At 38.0% G+C, this 23,809-nt stretch overlaps 1 protein-coding gene and 1 long non-coding RNA gene across 10 annotated transcripts in view; one reads left to right on the top strand and one right to left on the bottom strand.

Annotated features, from left to right (window-relative positions):
• Positions 1-15,616, bottom strand: part of WDSUB1 (WD repeat, sterile alpha motif and U-box domain containing 1) — a 48,646-nt gene extending 33,030 nt beyond the window's left edge. Inside the window, exons 1-6 of one of the 8 annotated variants that reach the window (XM_072811242.1) lie at positions 15,494-15,616; positions 13,249-13,670; positions 10,847-11,031; positions 8,880-9,011; positions 8,625-8,717; positions 4,822-4,915 (exon numbers count right to left, since the gene is read on the bottom strand). In XM_072811242.1, the coding sequence (XP_072667343.1) occupies positions 4,822-4,915; positions 8,625-8,717; positions 8,880-9,011; positions 10,847-11,031; positions 13,249-13,646 (902 nt within the window). In that variant the 5' untranslated portion in view covers positions 13,647-13,670; positions 15,494-15,616. Of the gene's footprint in view, positions 1-4,821; positions 4,916-8,624; positions 8,718-8,879; positions 9,012-10,846; positions 11,032-13,248; positions 13,671-14,392; positions 14,634-15,019; positions 15,174-15,493 lie in introns of those variants that run through there. The other 7 variants (XM_072811244.1, XM_072811240.1, XM_072811241.1 and 4 more) reach the window with 7 other exon arrangements.
• Positions 15,199-23,406, top strand: LOC140624398 (uncharacterized). Of its 2 annotated transcripts, none has more exons than XR_012023875.1 (5): positions 15,199-15,325; positions 16,214-16,315; positions 19,306-19,854; positions 20,243-20,429; positions 22,591-23,406. It is a non-coding gene; the product is annotated as an uncharacterized lncRNA (long non-coding RNA). The 2 variants fall into 2 exon arrangements; XR_012023874.1 differs by having other exon boundaries at positions 15,199-15,534.
• The last annotated feature ends 403 nt before the right edge of the window (positions 23,407-23,809 follow it).

The raw sequence follows: 23,809 nt of genomic DNA, 5'->3' as shown, positions 1-23,809 counted from the left end.
CATGGTTCAATTTCTTTACTTCACCTTTAGTACGCATCTCCTATAGCTAGGCAATGCATATTAGAATTGCCTTAAAAGTTTCAATCATTTTCCTAAATCTATACAAAGTTAAAACAACATCCTAGTATCATCTCTACAATCTATTTTTCCAGCCTCAATTCCTCTTACTGCTTTTTATATGCACCATACATTTTAATCCACTCAAGAATTTCCTGCCTTTTGGAATTCCCTTTCTGTTTCCCAATCCTCCCATATCTGCATAAATTCCATGATGCCTTTGACATGGTCACCCTATATCTATGCCCTATACAACCTCATTAGCATAGTTGACCTATAATCCCATTCTCTCAATTCATTTTTCCTGTGTAGCCACCTGTATTCAGATACCTTACTCATTTTCCCCCACTGTCTCTTTAGAATATGTATCTATTTCATCTAACCAATAACTTTTAGTCACAAAGGGAATATATCACTGACGAATGAACTAGTTCTTTATCTACTCATGAAGTATGGTTGAAACATATATTCCAATTTCCCTAAAAAACTAAACGTTTATATTTCACTATCTTACATTTCCAACTCACTAACTTTCCCATATATTTATCCAAATGAATTAAGAATATTCAGAAAAAATATCTGAATGTGACCTAGAGTGATACCATATCCCAAAAAATATTTAATAATGTAAAATACATTTATCAACAATGACTAAAAAGGGTACATCTTAGTTAACATATTAATTAAGATTGACATATATACAAGGTAATGAGGAATTTTTTTTTTTAATTTTTATTTTATTTTATTTATGATAGGCACACAGTAAGAGAGAGAGAGGGGCAGAGACACAGGCAGAGGGAGAAGCAGGCTCCATGCACCGGGAGCCCGACGTGGGATTCGATCCCTGGTCTCCAGGATTGCGCCCTGGGCCAAAGGCAGGCGCTAAACCGCTGCGCCACCCAGGGATCCCGGTAATGAGGAATTATAATGCTATAAAATAGCATTTTTATAACAAATAGGTTTTAAACACACAAGTTATACTATCACTTAATACTTCTTTTATGATTCAGAAGGCAAAGGCGTATTAGATCATACAATGTTATTAAGTTATCAACATGACCATCAGGATAGAGAATTAAAATATCTTGAAGGGCACACTGTCTTATACTTCCTTTTATATGCTGTATCGCAACTGGCAGAGACCTGTGCACATGAGATAGTCATAAATACTTGCTGCATTTCATTTCATCATTTTGTCAATTGACCTCTCAAGAGTGAAATGCACAATACATCCCCCAAAACAAAAGAAGATAATCCAAATTTGTTTAAACTATCACTGACTTCAATTCTAGGTGAAAAAAGAATTACTATACATGCTTTTTGATGATGCACTATTTTCTTTTGGGATAGAAGGGTCACATCTAAAATAAAGGCAACATATCTAATTTTTTGGTTTATTATTTGGCAAGGATTAGAACATATGGGAAAAGAACTATCAGGCTTAAGTCCAAAGTATTTTAAGTAAATGTCAACAGCCCAAATATCTTGGATGGAGCGAAAGCTGCCATGAAGAGCCATGAATGTGGATTTCAATGTCTGACGCCAGACAGGCAAGAGTGAGAAAATCCAAGAGCAGCAAGGAGAAAATATACCAAAGTATATAAATAGAATATAAAGTAACTGACTCATGCTGTGTACCAAACTAATTGATTTATAGAACAAAGTTTTGAAAAACAAAAGCCAAGATTAAAAATTTTAACAGAGAACTAGAAATCATAAAGAGTGATATAGTGGACCTGAAAAAATAGCCAAATACAAATTCCAGAACCAAAAAAACAAAATAATCCAAATTAAGGATTCATCAATAGACCAGTTTAATATAACATATCTGGATAAAGCTAAGAAGAGCAATCAGCAAAAGGAAAACCATTTGGAATAAAGCACAAGAACAGGACAATTAAAAAATACAGAAGAGAAAATAAGAGATATAAAGTTTATAATATGAAGGTATATTTTGCATCTAATTGGAGTTCCAGATTTAGAGCAGAGAAAGGACAGAGGCAATATTTGAAGAGATAATGAATAAGAATTTCCCCTTAACTGGTGAATTATCATTCCACATATTTAACAAGCTCAGTGGATCCCAAAGCAAACTAAATAAAAAGAAATCCAAATCTCAATACAAATCAAGTATAAAAAAATCACAAAGAGAAAGTTCTGTAAGCAGCCAGTGGAAAAAATACTAGTTAGTTAGAATCAGGCTTCTCTATAGTGATATATACAAAAATAGTTAAGTCTTGACCAAATTATGTTTATTCCAACAAAGCAAGGTTGGTTTAACATTTGAGAAATCAATATAATTTATCACCCTAATAGAATAAAAGAGAAAAATCATATGATTATTTCAAAAGAATCAGGTAAAATCATAGCACTTCTTCATGATAAAAACAAAACAAAACCTCTTACAAACTAGAAGGAACAGAAGAGCTAAAAAAGTTTATCTCTCCAAACCTACAGTGATCACACTTAATAATGAAAGCTTTCCTTTGCAAAAAGGAATCAGAGGTTGGCTGTTATCACTAATTCCATTACCTTTGTACTGACAGCTAGTTCAATAAGGCATAGGATGATGTTAAAGGTACATCATCATGATTAGAAAGGAAGAAACAAAAATGATTATCATGTGATATGATTTCGTACATAAAAATGCATAAATTCTTACAGATCTTAATTTTGTCTTTCTGTATATACTTCTCTATGTTACCCATGACTTTTATAATAGCAACAAAAAAATTAAGTGCCTAGAAATAAATCTAATAAAAGAGGAGGAGGACTTCTACAGAGAAGACAATTATTGAGAGAAATCAAAACAAATATAAACAGAGAAATATGCCATATTCCTGGATTAAAAGACTCAACATCATAAAGATGCCAATTATCCCCCAAATTATCAGACTCAATATAACCCCAATCAAAATCCAATGGGTCTATATATGTACAGGGGATAGCTGGAAGCAATCTGGCAAGCTAACTCTAAAATTTATATGGAAATATCAAAATCCAGGAATAGCTTAGAAAGAGAATGGTTTTAGAGCAAGGATAAAGAGAAAAATAGAATGAAATAAATAGGCTGAGAAACAGATCCACACATATATGGTCAGTGATTTCTGATAAGATAGAACATGGAGAAAAAAATGATCTTTTCATGTATATTACTGGGACAAGTGGATATCCACATGGAAAGAAATAAAACTGGACTCCTGTACATGATACACACAAATCAAATTTGAGAAAGAAAAAACAATGAAGGTTTTAGAAGATAATACGGGAAAATATTCTCATGACTCAGAACATAAAGAAACTGATTACACTAAAATTAAGCTGTGAAGGGCAGCCCGGATGGCTCAGCGGTTTAGCGCAGCCTTCAGCCCAGGGTGTGATCCTGGAGACCTGGAAGCAATGGGCTCCCTGCATGGAGCCTGCTTCTCTCTCTGCCTGCTTTTCACTCTGCCTGTGTCTCTGCTTCTTTCTCTTTCCATGTCTCTCATGAATGAATAAATAGAATTTAAAAAAAAAAGACCATATTAAAATTAAGCTGTGAAAAGACAAATCCACAGAAGGGAAAAGATATTTACAACACATATAACCAATAAGTGGCTCATATATTGAAATACAGACACAATATATATAATCTCAACAATAGATCAATAAGAAAAAGATAATCCAGAAGGAAAATGAGCAAGAGACATGAACAGGTACTTCATTAAAGGAGAAATACCTGTGGCCAAAAAACTTCTGAAAAGATTCTAATCTCATTGTTTTAGGGAAACGCAAATTTAAAAAGCAGTAAGGTAACACTTTACATCCATAAGAAGGGCTATAATTAAAAAGATAAAAAATATCAGTATCAAGTATAAGCTAGGATGTGAAATAACACAGCTCTAGGGATGTTTGGCTACTTGGAAAACAATCTGATGTTACCTGCCAAAGTTGAAAATACAATTATTCTGTGGCTCATAAATTCTATTCCTATGTATTTTTCCTACAAAGATGCATGAACAGGTACACTAGAAAACACAGATGGATTTACAAAATTATTATTGTAGGGCAGCCCCGGTGGTGCAGCGGTTTAGCACTGCCTGCAGCCCAGGGCATGATCCTGGAGACCTGGGATCGAGTCCCACGTCAGGCTCCCTGCATGGAGCCTGCTTCTCCCTCTAACTGTGTCTCTGCCTCTCTGTCTCTAGCTGTGTCTCTATGAATAAATAAATAAAATCTTAAAAAAATTATTATTGTAATGCTCCCAAAATGAAAATAATCCATATATTCATCAACATTAAAATGATTAATAGTATACACACTCAATGGAATATTGCATAGCAATGAAAATCAATAAGCCGAAAATAATCCATATATTCATCAACATTAAAATGATTAATAGTATACACACTCAATGGAATATTGCATAGCAATGAAAATCAATAAGCCACGGTTACATGCATTAATATGAATGAATGCCACAAACATCATGTTGACCAAGGGCAGCCAGACACAAAATAATACACATTGTATGATTTGTTTTAAATCAGTAAAAAGAAAAAAGCGATACAGTATATGACCAGAAGTGTTGTCACCCTAAAGGGGCATCTGGAAGGTGAAGCCCTCTGAAGCAGAACCAGTGATACTGTATTTCTTGACCTGAGTAGTGGTTACATAGGTTTGCATCAATTTATCAAACTATTCTCTTATGTTTTATGTATTTTTCTGTATATCTGTTCTATTTCATATCAAAATGGTTTAAGGAAATTAAACTAAATAGCTTACCCCGAGACTAGCATCTGCCCATTATGAGAAAAAGCACAAGCCAGAACAGGAGCACAGTGCCCACTCAGTGTACTTTTATATTTTAATTCAAAACCTGCAAATAACAAGGCAAGAAAAATTAGCAAGCTGACTGTGCTTAGAATTTATTTTTAAGTCAAAACTACTTCACTCATTTAATAATCTTTAAGTGACTAAAGAATACAAAAATGAAAGAAATCTTCACACAAGTCAGGTATTGGAATGCAGTGTGATGAAGTGGTTTCAAAAATTCAGTAATGGGTAAAGAAAATGGTGCACTCAGCAGAGATGGGGGATTATAATGATCAAGTACTTTTAAAATAAAAAATTTTAAACTATAAAATACATAAAAATATAAAATTTTAGACTCATCTAAAATTTTAAGCCATTAAGACAACCTTGGCATCTCATTTTTTAAAATATAAAATATATTTTAGGGCGCCTGGCTGGCTCAGTCAGTGGAGCATGTGACTCTTAATCTCAGGGTCATAAGTTTAAGTTCCACAATGGGCATGGAGCCTATTTAAAAAGAAAGTTTTAAAAACATTTTATTATTTTTATGTGTGTGTATATATATATATATAATGTATATTTTTATATACACACAGATATATACACACTCATATACCAATTACCTAAATGCTTTAAAAGAATCAAATTGCCTAAATACCTCAACAAAGATCGATTTTTAAAATGTGATATCAAGAAAATATTTTCTTCCATAAATAAAAAATAATCAATGATAATTTATACATCTTATAATTCCAATGATATCTTATAATACTCCTACAAAGTATGGTAACACTAAAATCCATTTTATGCTTTTGGTAAATACTGGAAATATAAGAACTATTTTAAAGGTAAACTGATGGAATTCAACGTATCTTAGTCACAAACTAAGAATTACTATAAAAATTACTATTAAGAAGTTCATCTGAGGAGAGAAGGAAATAAATAAAATGGATTCATTTTCTCAGACCCAATAAAAACTTTTTTGAAGTGTTAATGGCTCTTAAGATAACAGCATTGAATTAAACAAAAAGGGCATTAGAGCAGGTAAAAGTTTCAACAAATAGAAAAAAAAAACATGTATTTTTTGTCTGGGAGAGGAGATGTGGTCACTGAAGGCACTACGGAATATACAGATTAGGAACTGGCACAATCAATCAAACACAGCAAAAATGTTAAGTCGTAAATCAAATGAAAACCAATAAAACTTGCAATATCATCACAGGTTATATTCTCAAGTATAAGATCTGTAAGTCTGTCTATTCCTCCCTAACAAATAAGCAATTAAAATAATCAGATGAGAGTGATGTGAAGCACTTTATAAAAAAGGCTTTAGCTGCATGTTTATAAACTGTTAAGTAGGTTTTTCAAAGAGTCAGTATAAAAACACATTTTCCAGACAATGCATGGAACGCTTTACTTTTGAAAAGTTATTAAAGACACATTTAGAACATCCCATATATGACTATATTCATGGGTTCTCACAAGAATTTTACTTTGGCAGGAGCAAAAAGAGAGGACAGACCAGTGAATGCTGATCCTCACCAGTATGTCACTGAACATACTAAAAGAATGACTAAATATAACCTAGTAGGCAATAAACTAACTGAATTTCCACAAAAAAGAAATTCTTATTTCCTGATAATGGGCCCTTCTCTAGACACTGGTATAATGACAAAGATTTTCTCTTTTATCAAACTCTAGCCAGACTCTTCTGAGCCCTCTTCTGAACTAAGGCACTGACTGGGGCCTATAAAGACTTACACTAACATAGTTTTTGACAGCCCACAGCTGCATGCCTAGGATGACCCTGGGCCCCTTAAAGGACCAGCCTGGGAAAATACAAGGCTGCCAATAGAACTTTTGTTCGTCCCAGCCAACATCTGAAGATAGGACCCCTGTCTCCCACCTGTAGGAGGGCAGGAGCCTAATCTCCCTACTAAGTGCCAGTTAGCAAACCCAGATGAGCTTCACATGGCCCCCATCCTTTCTGTTCTTTGTAAGTTTTCACTTCCCTGACTCTACAAAGTCCCACATACCTCTCTCCTTATTCCCTCATTCTCCCTTCAAATTGCCCAGTCACCTCTGTATAAACTGATGTTGAGTATGGTTTATGTTGGACTCTTCTCCCTATTGCAATAGTGTATTACTGGTTAAAAATCTATCCTTATCATTTTAGTGTCCAGCTTTGTTTAATCTTTGACAACAATTATAAACAACAAAATGTGGTTTGTAATTTAACTGAAGCTTATTAGGTAACAAATTATATTTTTAGGCATCTGAAGATGGCCAACTGACCATATATAATTTCAGAATTCCCATTAAAATGATAGTGAAAGAATCAATAAAAATATAAAAGCGAAAAAATATATATAAAAGCACAACAATGAAGAGAATGGAAAGAGAGGCATCAGCAATCCAGAAACTAAAGCCAATTTTGAGAAGGCAGAAAGCAAATTAACTGATGAGGTGCTACAGGGAAGTAACAGCCCAGAGTGCAAAGGGAGGGCCTGCGGCCAAGAAGAACGTTATTCTGCCCTAGAATACCTCAAAAAGACTTAGTACTATCAATAGTTGGGGAACACAGATATTAACCTGAAAATACAGAAGTTAGCAAAAAAGTCTGTTTATGAAACACTTGGTGTTTACCTCCAATCCCTCCCTCATCCCACCCATAGCATGCTTCACAAAAGTCAGATGCTTCTCTCTAAGCAGAACATTTCTAATGGCTTTCTGGGGAGTTCCTTGGCAGTGCCTATGCAGTTCTCTAAGCCCCTATTACCTCTTCGGTAAGGGCCAACAAGCCACTTCCTCGTCCTACAGGGAAGTCAGCAACAACAAACCACTACGTGCACAGAGCTTCTGAACATCTTATTATTGCATAATTCTAAATGTAAATGGAATACAAGGATCTCCAGACAAAGAAGGTAACCCTATGAAAGAGAAAGATCAGACTAAACAAAAAAAGACTCAAAAGCAAACAAAGATAATCAGGAAACAGAAGGGAACAACAAAATAAAAAAAGCCTCTGATATTCTGAGTTTTGAGATAATCTTCACATTCATCAAATAAAAGGGGGACACTGAGAAAAATAGAGAACATCAACTTACAGAAATTGAAAATATGATGGAATAAAAAATTCAAAAGGTTAAAAGATAAAGTTAAGAAGTGTTCTCATACAGTAGAAAAAAAAAGATAAAGAGATTAAATGTGGTGGGAGGTGGGTGGGAGGCAACACAGGGAAAGAAATCAGGAGGTCCAACACTCATTTCATGAGAATTATTACAAAGAGGACATGGGAGGAAATTGTTAAAGAAATAATCCTAAAGGAATACTATTTTCTGAATCTAAATTTCTTGCCTGAAGGATGCCTGAAGGAACAGTGCAATACATGTAGGAAAGAGCTCCCAGGCATTGTCAAAAAAAAAAAAACCAAAAACAAAAACCAGTCACTGCAGTGAATAAATTTAAAATATGGTGGTAAAACAATATTTATGCAAACTGAGAACCACCAAGAGTTGCAAACAGATGAAGTGCAAAGTGGTTGCCTCTGGTCAGCAGGAATGTGTGTGGTGATGGTGTTGAGGTCATAATCAGCGGTAAGCATCCAATTTTTAAATCATGTATATGTATGTAATTACTGATTAACATTTATTAATACAGATTTCTATAATCATTTTCAGATATCCAGAGTTCCTTAAGTAAAAAGATTAATTAAAACAGAAATTTTATCTGGATCACAAATGATTTTAGAGAACTACCTGTTGAATACATACCTAAGATATGGGTAAAAGAAACAACCCAAATTTTGATCTGGCAATCCTGACCACATGATGCCAATCGAAAAAACTGAAGACCTTGCTCTCCATCTAAAAATGTAAATTTGTTAAAAATAAATACACAAGAATTGGTAAAACATCTAAACCAAAAAATGTTCAACTTTTTATACTGAGATCTATTAATTCTATTCATTTAAACCATATTCAAAAGTAATATTAAGGGGATCCCTGGGTGGCTCAGCGGTTTAGCACCTGCCTTCGGCCTGGGGTGTGATCCTGGAGTCCCGGGATCGAGTCCCACATCGGGCTCCCTGCATGGAGCCTGCTTCTCCCTCTGCCTGTGTCTCTGCATCTCTCTCTCTCTCATGAATAAATAAATAAAATCTTAAAAAAAAAAAAAGACAAAAGTAATATTAACTAAACTTATACCACAGAATGAAATTCTGGTTAAAGAATTCATTTTAAACAAGGCACATCACAGGATTGTAACTCTGGCCACTGATGTTACTACAACCAAATACCTTTTCATTTACCTTCCACTAAGGACCTAAATCAAGGGTCCATGGGCCAATATTGAGCCAGTAAGCCCGGGGCATCCTCCAACCCAATTTTAGAGTCTGTGAGGCTAGCTAGCACTTGATAGTAAAAGATTAGGAAGAAAAGGTATGAGTATTAAATGTTTAATTATTCTCAACTTTTTTTTTAAAGGATATACCCACTTCTTAAAAACTTAGTCTATAATTCACAAAGAGTAATAATGAGATTCCTCCCTCCCCATTGACTTAATCAAGGCAAAGGCTGGGATTACATAAATCCAAAATTACATAAATCTGTTTTATTTGGTAGAAATTAAATCAGGGAAGGAAATCAGTATATTTGGTGTCACAAATATTCCACTAGCTTTTAATGCTGAGATAATTTCAGTGTATAATTATATACACACTAGATAAGTTCCTAAATATTTGTGGTTAATGCCAATATTGATATCATCAACTCAATTTTATATGAGTTCCACCTAAACATCACAGATGCAGCTTCCTCAAAGGAAGTTTTCGCACTGACGCGCACCAGGATACAATTATATGGGTAAGCACAGGGGAGGCTCATCTGAAGTGATTTTTACTTGAAATCTAAAGGATAACTAAGAGTGAACCAGGTGAAGAATCCATATGTAAAACCCTTGGAAAAATCTTAGAAACATTCAAGGAACAAAAGGAGACCAGAGTGGCAAGAGAATGTCTGAGGCCAAGTGAGCTTTGAGGAGGCAGGGACACAGAATGTGTCCAATACTTAGGAACTTTTGTGTTTTGGATTTGGTATTTTATACCTTACCTTAATCAGTCACTGATGGATGAAATAGGGGAGTGCCAAAACCATTCTGCCCACCTTCTGGACCTGAGCTGTCCAATAAGGTAGGCACTAGCCACACGTGGCTACTGGACACTTAAAACGTGGCTAGAACAAATTTAAATGTGACATAATATACATACCAGATTTCAAAAACCTAGTACCAAAAAAAAAATTAGCAAAATATCTTAATTATTGAAATATTTTACATGTATATTGGGTAAACTATATCATTAAAATTAATTTCACCTACTACTAGAAAGTCTTAAATTTACAAATGTAGTTCACATTACATTGCTAATAGGACAGCACTGATGGCGCAACAATGGAAGCAGCAAAAGCAACTTCCATCCTAACATCCTGAAATAGAGGAAAGCTCCCCAATTCACTGTTATCTATTTAAAACCATGAGTCTGTCTATATTCAGGAGTTTGTATTTCTTTTTCTAAAAGCTAATTGTGTTGTCAAACATCTTATTTTATAAATTTAGCTTTTGGAAGATTAAATTGGTAAACAAAGTTTAGCTTCTGTTTCCAATTCTTTTAATTTCACATTTGTCTTTGGAGAGCCATATGCTATATTTTAAAACCCACAGCATACTCAACAGGGTTAAGTCCTCTAAATTACCATATTCAAGGAATCCAGATCTACTGTACAAAATTGAGTCATCCCCAACATATATTAAAGAGCCTGATTTTCCCTAGTGACATTTCTTCATGATTTCATTTTAATCAAGATAAAAGAATGCTTCCTTAAAAGAAATGAATTAAAAGGCCTTCTCATTTTACTAAAGAAAACGAATAAAAGAGTTAAAAGTCATACACAAATTACAAATAGGGACTACTAGTGCTTAAAAGAGTAAAATAACCAACCAGAAACTGGCTGTGAAGAAAAATCACAGCAGGTAATCCCAAGATCATGTGCTTTTTCACTGTGTAGACACCTCATTTTATCATCCCACACTGTTATATCTCCACACGAGGAACCAGTGACAAAGAAATTTCCATTCGGAGAAAACGCACAGGCCACCAATGAGCCATCTTTAACACTACCACATCTGAAATAAAAGCAAAAAGGTGGGGGGAGGGGCTTCATTTCATTTCAGAGTATATTTTACCTTATATTACAATTTTTAACAGAACCTTGCTATAGTAAAAACAAGGCAAATGGCTATCAGAGAACTAGAAAGGTCAGTAGAAATAAAATATTATATGCTATAAACTTAGATATGCTTTTCCAAAAATAGGATTTAAACATTATTTTAAGTGACCTATTCAAGCCTAAACTATACAAATCCAAACCAAAGTCCAGGTATCTTCACGTTTTTCCATATGGCAATTCTGTATGAACGTATTAAAATCTATAAAACTTAACAAAAAAGCTCTGCCAACCAAAATATCAACTGTGGTCCCACATTTTTTAAAAACCATTTTTACTGGAAAACATATTATTGGGGTCAAAAGTACTTTCAACTTCTGTATTAAAATCACCCAGGGCAGCCTGGGTGGCTCGGCGGTTTAGGGCCTGCCTTCATGCCCAGGTCGTGATCCCGGGGTCATGGGATTGAGTCCCACATCGGGCTCCCTGCATGGAGCCTGCTTCTCCCTCTGCCTGTGTCTCTGCCTCTCTCTCTCTCCGTGTCTCTCATGGATAAATAAATAAAATCTTTAAAAAATAAAATAAAATAAAATAACCCAAAAGTTGAGTCGGTAGGGTAGCTCAGTTGGTTAAACATCTCCCTTCGACTCAGGTCATGATCCTGGGTCTGGGATTAAGTCCTGGTTGGGCTCCCTGCTCAGTTGGAAGCCTGCTCCTCCCTCCCCACTCCCCCTGCTTGTGTTCTCTCTATATCGGTCAAATAATAAAATCTTAAAAACATAAATAAAATTACCTAGAAGCATAATCTTCAAATATTAAACATAAATAAATATAAATTCTTATGAAAAGAAAATGCTGTGAACAAGTTTTTTAAATTATCTTGGGAAGATAAGGAAGCAATGTGCTGACAATATTGATTTTAATTCTCTCAACTAGGAAAAAGAAACTGCTAAAAGTCTAGCAATCACTGCAGTGTCCCATCCAGTACTTAAATCTACTGCAGTGGCAACTTTTTACAGCATACATTAGGGAAGTAATGGTAGAGAGAGAATTCATCACCTGGTAAGTGAAAAAGAATATTTCTTAGTTGACAGATATATTTCATTCATATAAAAAAAAAAACTTGAAAGATACCTCATTCCTTCTGAGCTCTTTAAACTGTTCAATAATGCCACTTAAAACACACTGCCTCCTTCAAGCCACAGACCTAAATCTAATAAGCACAGTTGTTTACCAGCTGGCATGTGCTCTGAATGATGCAGGGACAGGAGAAAGTATATTAGGCTTTTTTACTTGGTCACATTTAAAAGTTTATGGCTCTTAGTTACTTAAGGTCACCAGACTGTAACTTAAAAATGGTAAACTTTATGCTATACATAGTTCACTACAATATACATAAAAGTACATAACTTTCATGTTGGCAAGTTCCAAGAGAACATTACCAATAAAAATCAATTGATGTATTTTCATCTAAAAGGAGTTTTTCAGATTTTTTAAATTAGTTTATTTTTTAAGATTTTATTTATTTATTCATGAGAGACACAGAGAGGCAGAGACCGAGGCCGAGGGGGAAGCAGGCTTCGTGCAGGGAGCCCGACTTGGGACTCGAACCCAGGATCCCGGGATCATAGCCTGGGCCAAAGGCAGATGTTCAATCACTGAGCTACCCAGGTGCCCCTGGTTTTTGTTCTTTTTACATGAAAACACAACACCACACTAATCACAAGGGTCTTTCTTCTGGGGTTGATCATTCACCCAGCAAGAATCCTCATCAGGAAACAGTTGTGTTTCTTAGGTGAGACTTACTTACCATTACTCTGTTACTGAGAACACTTGAGTCATGAGTGACAAAAACAAAGTCTAAAATTACTGGATCTTTTTCAAAAGATTGTTTTCTTTGTCTCGCTCTTAAAGTAAAAAATCCATAAAAGTCTAACAAGATTAACCCTTATTTTACAAGAGAAAGACTGGAAATTTAAAACTCTCAGAGCCAAGCAAATCTACTGTAAGAACCATTTAAAACATCTGTTTTTATGATTTTTCAGAAGACAGGTCAAATGTCTTTCCCTGTGATGTCTGAAAATTATCTGCTTCTTAATGTCATCAAAGTATTCTATTTTTATTTTTGCACACTTCTTAATAGGATTAAGAACAGAAAGGGTGTAAGTATCCATACCTATATAACTTGTAGGACTGAGCGTTCCATAAAACAACTGTGCCATCAGCTGCCCCTGATACCAAACAAGTGGAGTCTGGGGAGAACTGGCAAACCCTCACGGGGCTACCAGTGGGCTGTTCCATCACTGCCAACGTCTCTCCATTCTGAGTATTCCATAGGACAGTGGTACCATCTGTTGAACAGGAAGCCAGAACGTGTCCCGAGGGGGAGAAACAGCAGCAGTGGACAGCATAGGTGTGAAACTTCAGTGGCGAGTGGGGCAGCTCAGTGAAGTCACTTAGGGAGTACAGGCGAATTGTTTTGTCCAAAGAGCAAGTAGCCAAGAGGGAAGAGGAGAACGCACAGCAGTTGACATCATCTCCGTGATCCGCCAATGTGTGAATTAGTTTCACCATGTTCTTTATTTGAGGCAAAATGTCCTGCAATTTTTAAATAAAGGTTACTTCATCCTTAGAATCAAATAAATGCAACTCAAATCCATACGAAAGAGTCAAAATCAACTTAAGAATTTGCTCAGTGAAGCTCCTACATTCCTAGAGAACTATTGCTCCCAAGATAAGAAATTTTGGAGCGAAAACACCGATAAGACTATAAACTCTAATAACGATCACAGTCACAAGTGACACGCCAATCACGTTCCATTAGTTCCTGAGAAAGAATCTTGTCAAGTAACTTCCAACTGATTTGACGCTGAACATCCAAAACATCGGGTATTTATTTCACCTCTGAAGCCTCTCTCTTAACTAATCACTTCTCAAAAATGCCTCATTCCAGATCTGCTCATCTCAACTCAAAAAGATTTTCCACTCTCAACAAACTGGCTCAGCCGTTCCTTCTACGGACGGAGCCAGGGCCACATTCGGCTCCGCCTCTAAGGTGCATGGGCTGCGTGGTTCCCTCAGAAAGTCTAAGAAACGGTTTCATTCAAAATTTCAGCGGCGGTGCTGGAAGCTCTGCCGTGGTCTGCCACCTTGTTTAAAAAAAGAATAAAATGATATAAAAGATTTGAGGTGAAGAAGCAACTTAATAGATCAAGGAAACCAAAGAGACAGAGTGGCAAAAAAAATGAATGTAGCCAGACTGCACTTGAGAACAAATTTACAAATTCAGATTAAAATCCAAACCCTTCGTTACAGCTTACATCTCTGCAGAACGCTACACAGATGGGGCAGCTCTTTTCCAATATTTGTTGTATCCCAAATCTTTAGCCTCTTTTTCCCCCAAAACATCAAGTCCAATAACGTCAACAACAACAACACAAAACAGAAACCGCGGAACGTCCTTGGGGCGGGGTCAGCTGTGCCGCTGCACCGGGACCAGGCCGTGCGGGGCTCCCCGCAGCGCCCACGCGCGCCCCGCCCGACGCCCGGCCGGCCCGAGTGTGCCCCAAGTCTCCCCCAAACGAAGCCCCGCGATGACGCCCCACACGTAGGGACCAAAGGGGCAGCCGACTGGACGACCAGCCGACCCGAGCCCCGCCTTCCCGGGACGGCGGCCTCCGACCCGGCCCCGCAGGCCCCGCCCCCCGCCCCGTTCCGGCCCCCTGCAGGCCCCCGCCCGGCCCCCCGCCCCGCAGGCCCCGCCGGGCCCGCCTCGCCCCCCGCCCGGCCCCTCGCCCGGGCTCCCGCCCCCGTCGCCCCGCCGCGTCCCGCTCCCCCGGGCCTCGCCGGCCCCCGTCGCGCGCTTGGAAGCCGGCAGCGAGCAAGCGGCACAGGCTCAGACAGCCCGGGCGCGGAGGCTCCTCGCCGACCCCGCGGCGCTCACCCACCTGCCGCCGCCGCCCCGCGGGCCGCCGGCCGCACCCGGTCCCCCTGGAAGACGCCGGGCGCGCGGGGTCACGTGACGCGCAGGTGCGGGGCCGGGCCGCTGCCGGGGAAACCGGAAGGGAGGGGCCAGGCCCCGCCCCGAGCGCGCGCCGCGCCACGGCGCATGCGTGCGGCCCGCGAGCTGAGCTTCGGGAGGGGCCTGTGTTGGCGGGATCCCGGGTGGGGGAGCTGGAGTCCCGAGGCTCAAAGGTGGCGTGGTGGCGGCTGTGCGGGGCTTGCAGCTCCGGGTGTTTGAGTCCCCTGCTCCGGTATTGCGCCCCCGTGTTCCTGTCCCCGCCCTCCGTGGTTGCTCCGCAGCGGCCGGTGCCTCGGCGCGCAGGCTTGCGGCCGCCCGCCCGCCCGGAGCCCCGGCCCTGCGCGTCCTGGGTCCCTGCGGACGCCGGTAGCGCCCGAACCTACTGCGCGTGTCCTCCCACCTTCCGGTGTGTCTCCAGGCTCGCGGGTAGACCTTGGTGCCGTAAGTGGCCACAAAGTCATCCTCCGGTCCCTTTGAGATTAAAAACACGTGCAGCAAAAAGTTCGTAAGCATTGCTAACACTTGTGAACTGAGCGCACGCGCAGGGGAAGTGCATGACGCCGTAGGGCTACGTTCAGATGGAAATCAAAGATACAGGTGGCTCTTATTTAAAAATTTTGTGAAGATTCTAAGACTATTTAATATTTAAGGAATACAGTCAGCTGTTGAAAGTTTGAAAGCTGCCGATGATTTTCCTAGTTGTTATATTTATTGGCAAATCTAAAAACTTGACTTAGGGATCCCTGGGTGGCGCAGCGGTTTGGCGCCTGCAGACCCGGGATCGAATCCCACGTCGGGCTCCCGGTGCATGGAGCCTGCTTCTCCCTCTGCCTATGTCTCTGCCTCTCTCTCTTTCTCTCTCTGTGACTATCATAAATAAAGTAAAAAGTAAAAACTTGATTTTAAAAAAGTCGATACAGTTTGGCCAAATAAAAAGGATTTCATTTAAAAAAGGATTTTGCTATGTATTAGGACTTATTTATAGTAACATCAGTCAAAACAAAAATAATTTCCTGCAGTGACCCTGTGGGCAGATTGTAAATACACTACTACAGTCCTGAGCTTAGATCGGTTTCAAACTACAACTAAGCAGCATGCACAAGACCCCTTCTTGTTTCAGAACACATGCTGCCTCCCGAACCGTCCTTCTCCAGTCCTCCGCGGAGCCCACAGTAGCTATTGCTATTGCGTAGTACGGAGACTCTGCTCCTTAAGAAGATCAGTAAGTACTGAAGAGTTATAAGACCCTGTTGGAACCTAACTGGTGCTTTTCTTCCGGGGAGTCATTGAAGTAATAGCACCAAATGTCGCTTTTAAGGGAATCATTTTGCTTTCTGTTGACCAGACTTGATTTTTAAATTAGGAGCAGAGCAGGCCGGGGTGGCTCTGCGGTTTAGCGCCGCCTTCAGCCCAGGGCCTGATCCTGGGGTGGCGGAATCAAGTCCCACGTCGGGCTCCCTGCAGGAAGCCTGCTTCTCCCTCTGCCTGTGTCTCTGCCTCTCCTGCTTCTCTTTCTGCCTGTGTCTCTGCCTCTCTCTGTGTGTCTCTCATGAATAAATAAATAAGATCTTTAAAAATAAGTTAAGAGCATATCCAGTTTGCAGTTATATGATAAGGGTAGTATTCTATAATCCAGTCTTTTCCTTTAAGAATTGTTTTATAAAATCAGCCATCAGGCGATAGCTTTTTAATCCATGCAACTTTAGAATTTAATGAGGAAACATTAGAAAAAAAAAAGAACCAAAGTCATATATTTGAAGAGTAATGACCTACAATGCTCACATTTAAAGATGAAATTGAGATCACTGGAAATTATTTGTAATGAAAAAGACGAAAGGGGAGATCAAAATTCATGATTTGAGATGCTACTGTGATTTTTAAGTTAAGGAGTATATCATGATTGAGATTTGGAACACCTAATAACATGCCAAATATTGCCAAAACAATGTTTTTCTAGAAAAAATTTTGTGGCTGTATAAATAATAGAGCTCTTTGTTGGAAATATAGAAGATACACATAAAAGAGATATCTAATAATTGCATCACTCAAAGATAACCCCCTCAGAGGTTATTATGCTAAGTGAAAGAAGTCAGAGAAAGACAAATACTGTATGATTTCACTTACCTGTGGAATCTAAAAAACACAACATAAACCAACTAATAAGTACAGAAAACAAGCTGGGGGTCACCAAAGGTGAGGGATGGGCAAAATAGGGGACGGATATTAAAGTAAGTAAGACAGAGGAGACAATGTACAGCATAGAGAATATAGTTAAAATATGTGACAAATTTGGACATGATAGATGGCAACTAGATTTATCATGATGATCACTTCAAGATATATATAAATGTTGAATCACTGTGTGTACACCTGGAACTAATGTGTATGTCAACTATACTTCAAAAAAAGAAAAAGCCCATTCAGAGGTAATATTTTCTTTCAGTCTTTTACTCATAAAAATATCAGTAATTTTACAGAAAGTCCTGGAAACTGCCTTTAAAACTCAAACGTATATCCTATTTCCCATATCTAAAATTTCCCTAGTAGCTTCATTATTTTTCTGCCTAAGAGTCCACAATACATACCACAATTTATTTAATATTTCCCCTGTTGCTGAACGGTTGTTTCAGTATTTTTGGTGCTTATTGTAAATAATACTGGATCAGATGACTTTGTATATAAATCTGTATCCACAGTCATGAACACTTACTAAGGAAATTGTCAAACAGAAATGGAATTACTGGGCATAAGGGTATAAAGATTCCTAATAAATATTGTCATGTTGCTTTTCAGAGGGGTTGTATGGTTTATACTCTCAGCAACATATGGTTGTGCCTGTCTCTCCACCTTCTTGACAGACTTGAGTAATATTTAATCTTCACCAATTTGATGGGCAAATCGGTTACAATATTCTTTAAGTAAATTATGTAAAAGCAACTCCCTGCCTACACATGCCAGTTGTTTAGCACAGAGATCTTGAGACCAGTATGGTTAGTTTCAGAGAAAGGCAAGTTCAGAGAGGAAAGTCTTTTTGTAAACTTGTCTCTAGTCTATGGATTTGTGATTTAGGAGATGTTAATTAAAATATCTTGCCAATATACTAAAGAAACATTGTAAGAATTTGTAGAAATCTTTGGTCACCTTAGTGAACTGGTTATCTCATTTCACAGAGTGTCAAATAGTTGGAACTTTAACTTAGAATCTTAAAGATTTGTATTTTATGCATTCTTTGCTTTAATTATGTAACTGTGGTCAATAATTAATCCTATTTTATCTTTAATTTCCAATCATTTTTTTGTAATAGTGCCACTTACAGAATATAAAGCCATTTAAAATGATATAAAGAACAGTTTTTTTAAAAGGTTTTATTTATTTATTCATGAGAGACACAGAGAGAGAGAGAGAGAGAGGCAGAGACAGGCAGAGGGAGAAGCAGGCTATCTGTGGGGAGCCCGATGTGGAACTCGATCCTGGGACCCCAGGATCACACCCTGGGCTCAAGGCAACAAACTGCTGAGCCACCTGGGCTGCCCAAGAATAGCTTTTCAAGGGGATCCCTGGGTGGTGCAGCGGTTTAGCGCCTGCCTTTGGCCCAGGGCGCAATCCTGGAGACCCGGGATCGAGTCCCACGTCAGGCTCCCGGTGCATGGAGCCTGCTTCTCCCTCTGCCTGTGTCTCTGCCTCTCTCTCTCTCTCTCTCTCTCTCTCTCTCTCTGTGACTATCATTAAAAAAAAAAAAAAAAAAGAATAGCTTTTCAATTACATAGTTAGCAATACATGCTCTCAAAATACAATTGCAATGGGAACAGAATGGGCGTGAATCAGTCAGTCATTGATTACTAAAATATATGACTGAGAATAGACAAGAGATCAAAAGAGAGATGATAGGCACTGGAGTGATTAGAACAGGAGGCCTAGGAATGACTTCTAAATAGGCTTGAAACTTGGGCCAGCCAAGGGATAAGCTTGGGAAATACTCAGGGATGTGTTGGGGGTGTATGCTTTGGCCTTTTCTTCCTCTTTGGTACCAGAAGTAGTTTTCTTGTTTATGGATTCTTAAATCCTGACTACTCATAATTTAACTTAAATTTCTTTCTTATTTCTCTCATTTTCTCAAATTCTTTATTATTATTAAAACTCTTTAAGAGAATTCAAGATGTTAAATGTTAAATGCATTTCTGAAAAATAACAAACCCGAATTTTTGGTTTCAGATTCATGGTTTTTTATTACATAAGAAGAAAGTATGACAAACATTGATGCCCATTTTGAATAGTTCTCCTCTGGACAATTCTTCAGAAGTCCTCCAGCAGCCTTTCTCTCATGTGTCCTTGCCCAGAATTGTATTCCATGCCCATTTGTTAAGTAATCACTTTCAAGGGCAGCCTGGGTGGCTCAGCAGTTTAGTGCCGCCTTCAGCCAGGGCGTGATCCTGGAGACCCCGGATTGAGTCCCACCTTATGCTCCCTGCATGGAGCCTGCTTCTCCCTCTGCCTGTGTCTCTACTTCTCTCTCTCATGAATAAATAAATAAAATCTTTAAAAAAAAAAAAGTAATACTTTCAAGAAGGAAAAGAATTGTCATTAATTACACTCTTGGAGCTGAAAAAAGGGCCCACTTTCCCCTGAAGCGTATGGTCAACTAACATCTACAAGAATGGATGGAAGGAAATAAGGATACAAGGCAGCTACTAAATAAAGTATCTTCCACTTGGAAAATATCTATACAACAGAAAACTATTTAACTTGCAAACAGATGTGAAAGTAAGTCACACCTCAACTATGTTATGCCTCAATCTTTAATCCTTAAATGGCATCATTCAGTGTATTCACCAGTTATTTTTACCAGCTAAATTTACCTTACTTGGTTGGGTCTTTTTAAATGTTAAAATAAGAATAATGCACATTTGTTGCAAAGGTATGATATATGGATAAGGAAGATGACAAAGATGTTAAAGTCTTCCCAGATTCTACCAACCAGAGAAGAAACTACTGTGAACATTTTTATACATCCCTTTAGAATTCTCCCCATACTAAGTGTATTCAATATATTCTAACAGAATTACTATAATTCTATAGTATAACCCCCTTCTTTCACTTAATTTACAAATATTAATAAAGATCTACATGATAGGTTTTTTTTTTTTTAAAGATTTATCCATTTATTTGAGGAGAAAGGAACAATGCACATGTGTGCAAGTGGACGACGGCAGAGAGAGAGAGAGGGAGAGCAGACTCCCTGCTGACTGCGGAGCCCCAGTGGGGTTGACCTCAGGTGCCCAAGATCATGACCTGAAAGGATATCAAGAGTTGGACACTTAACCTACTGAGCCACCCAGGTGCACCCACATTATAGTTTTTAATGAATAGAATCTTTTTATTTACTTTTAACTTTTTTTTAGAATCTGACTTTTTAAAAAGTCACTTCTATATAATAGAAGTAATAAGTAATTGAGATTTGCTCTAATGAACTCAGAAAAGTGTATCACAAATGTTGAAAGCAGTATTAAAAAGGAATTGTAAATGTATTTTGAGAATTGAAAGAATCACTAGAATAAGTATATAGCCTCTCCAGGCATTATGCTATCTCCATACAAGCCTCTGTTGTGTAAATATCTCATGATCCTTTGGTGATCTAGGGAACTTACTGAGCTTTCCTTTCACTTCAGAGCCCAAGATAGATTCCCAATTGGCTCTAAGCCTTAAGCCTTTGTCATTCACTACTGGGTTCTCCCTCAAGATTCACCATATTCTTTGATATCTACGACCATGATTATTAGGGCTGTTTTTTTTTATTAAAGACACGGTAAGGAGTCTGTTCAGGGAGAATAAGAATACCCTTAGGTATCGAACTTGATACTTAATTTAATTTTTTTTTACTTAAAAAATTAATTTTTTTTAAAAAAATTCAAGAATGAGGGCACCTGGGTGGCTCAGTCAGTTAAGATGCTGACCCTTGATTTCAGCTCAGATCATGATCTCAGGGTCCTGGGATTGAGCCCTGTCAGGCTCCTTGCCCAGCAGGGAGTCTGCTTAAGGGTTCTCTCTCCCTCTGCCCCTCCCCCTGCTCCCTCGGGCACTCTCTCAAATAAATAAATATATTTTTTTTAAAAAGTTAAAGAATGAGTGATCTACAACTTCTAGTATACTCCACAACACTTTTAGTTATCCAATGAGAACAACTCAAATGATTTTCAAGTGTATGGTCAAGGTAAAATACAAACGATCTCAGATATTAATTTTGCTACTGCCTCTTTTTTTTTTTTTTTTTAAGATTTATCCATTAGAGAGAGAGAGAGTGTGTGTGTGTGTGTGTGTGCATTGGGGCGGGCAGAGGGAGAGAGAGAATCTCAGGGAGACTCTCCACTGAGTGCAGAGCCTGACTCAGGGCTCAGTCTCACGACCCTGTGCTCTTGATCTGAGCTGAAATCAAGAGTCGGCCACTAACCGACCGACTGAGCCACCCAGTTGCCCCTCTCTACCCCCTTGATGTAAATGCTAAGGTGCAAAATGCTCTTCCAATGAAGGTCCAGAGGATCCAAATTACCTTTTCCTCTAACTCTGCATTTAGCCAACTCCTTACCCACCATACTTCCAAGCACTACTTTTGCTATAGTAACTCATGAATCTATACAAGTCCTAGCAATACCTAAGAACTCTCAATATTTTCTATTCACCTTTTCTATTCAGGCTTTTCTTTAGCAAGATCAGCTTTCTCAGCTAACTAGAGCAAATGTTTCATCTGAATATCACCAGCTGAAAATAAAATTTGGTGCAGTTTTTACAGACCCTAGAAAGCAGATAGGGTTAGATATGACATTTACGTTAAAAACAAAACTATGAACATGCACATCAGACTTGAAGCAGCTAATATGATTAGACTGCTTGATACTTTTCAAAACATGGTATTCAAATTCAAAATCTGTAATAAATTGCTAGTGAAAATAATACAAATAAATATTGAACACTGATTGGAATGTAGGGAAAAAGAATCCTCTTTCACTACTGGTAGGTATGTAAACTGGTATAATCATTTGGAGAGCAGTAGGGCCATAGCATGGAAAGTGTTCATATTACCTAACCTGTGTACATCCTAGAGAAACTCTTATCACACACAGTCTGTTAGTTTTCTATTGCTATGTAACAAATTACCCAAAACGGAGTGACTTAAAACAATATTTATTATCTCATAGTTTCTGTGAGTCAATAATCAGTAACATATAGAAATCAGTTCCATTGCTATACACTAATAATGAGATATCAAAAATTAAGAAAATAATCCTATTTATAATTGCATCAAAAAGAATAAAATACCTAGGAATAAATTTGACAAAAGTGCAAGACTTGAAAACCAAGTACTATAAACATTGATGAAAGACATAAATGGAAAGATATTCCATGATCATGGGCTGGAAGAATTAATAGTTAAAATGTCCATAGTATCCAAAGCAATCTATAGATTGTCAGTGCTCATCAAAATTCCAATGTTTTTTTTCACAGAAATAGAACAATCTTAAAATTTGTATGGAACCACAAAGACCTGGAATAGCCAAAGCAATCTTGAGAAAGAAGAACAACTCTGAAGGCATCACACTTCTGGATTTCAAAGTATAATCCAAAGTTATGCTAATCAAAATAGTATGGTACTGGCATATATGGTCAATTAATCTATGACCAAGGAGGAAAGAATACACAATGGGGAAAAGACAAGTCTCTTCAATACATGGTGTTGGGAAAATTAGACAACTATATGCAAAAGAATGAAAGTGGACCATTATCTTATGCCATATACAAAAATAAATTCAAATGGATTAAAGACATGAATGTAAGATCTGAAACCATAAAACTCCTGGAAGAAAACAAAGCCAGTAAGCTCTTTGACATCAATCTTAATATTTTATTGGACCAGTCTCTTCAGGCAAGGGCAACAACTAAAATAAACAAATGGGATTCCATCAAATTAAAAAGCTTTTGCACAGTGAAGGAAACCACTAACAAAACAAAAAAGGCAACCTACTGCACGGGAGAAGATATTTGCAAGTCATACATCAATAAGGGGTTAATATCCAAAGTATATAAAGAATTCACACAACATAATATTTAAAAAATCCAATTAAAAATGGGCAGATTGGGATGCCTGGGTGGCTCAGTGGTTGGGGATCTGCCTTCGGCTCAGGGCGTGACCCTTGAGTCCCGGGATCAAGTCCCACATCAGGCTGCTTCTGCATGGGGCCTGCTTCTCCCTCTGCCTGTGTCTCTCTGTCTCTCTCTGTATCTCTCATGAATAAATAAATAAAATCTTAAAAAAAAAAAAAAGGCAGATGATTTGAATAGACATTTTCCCAAACAAGACATACAGATGGCTAACAGCCACATGAAAAGGTGCTCAACATCACTAATTGCCAGGGAAATGCAAATCAATTAGTACCTGACACTGGTTAGCCTGGGTTATTATCAAAAAGACAAAATAACAAGTATTGGCTAGGAGGTGGAGAAAAGGGAAGCCTTGTACACTACTGGGAATATAAATTGGTGCAGCCACTCTGGAAAATGGCATGGAGGTTTCTCAAAAAATTAAAACCCACCAAAAGATCCAGCGATTCCATGTGTGGATACTTCTCTGACGAAAACAAGAACACCAATTTGAAGAGATATATGCACCCCTATGTTCATTGTAACAATAGCCAAGATATGGAAGCAACTTAAATGTCAACAGATG

This window comes from Canis lupus, chromosome 34, assembly GCF_048164855.1.
Source record: "Canis lupus baileyi chromosome 34, mCanLup2.hap1, whole genome shotgun sequence".
Lineage (NCBI taxonomy): Eukaryota > Metazoa > Chordata > Mammalia > Carnivora > Canidae > Canis > Canis lupus.
This window is presented reverse-complemented; position numbering and strand designations above follow the sequence as displayed.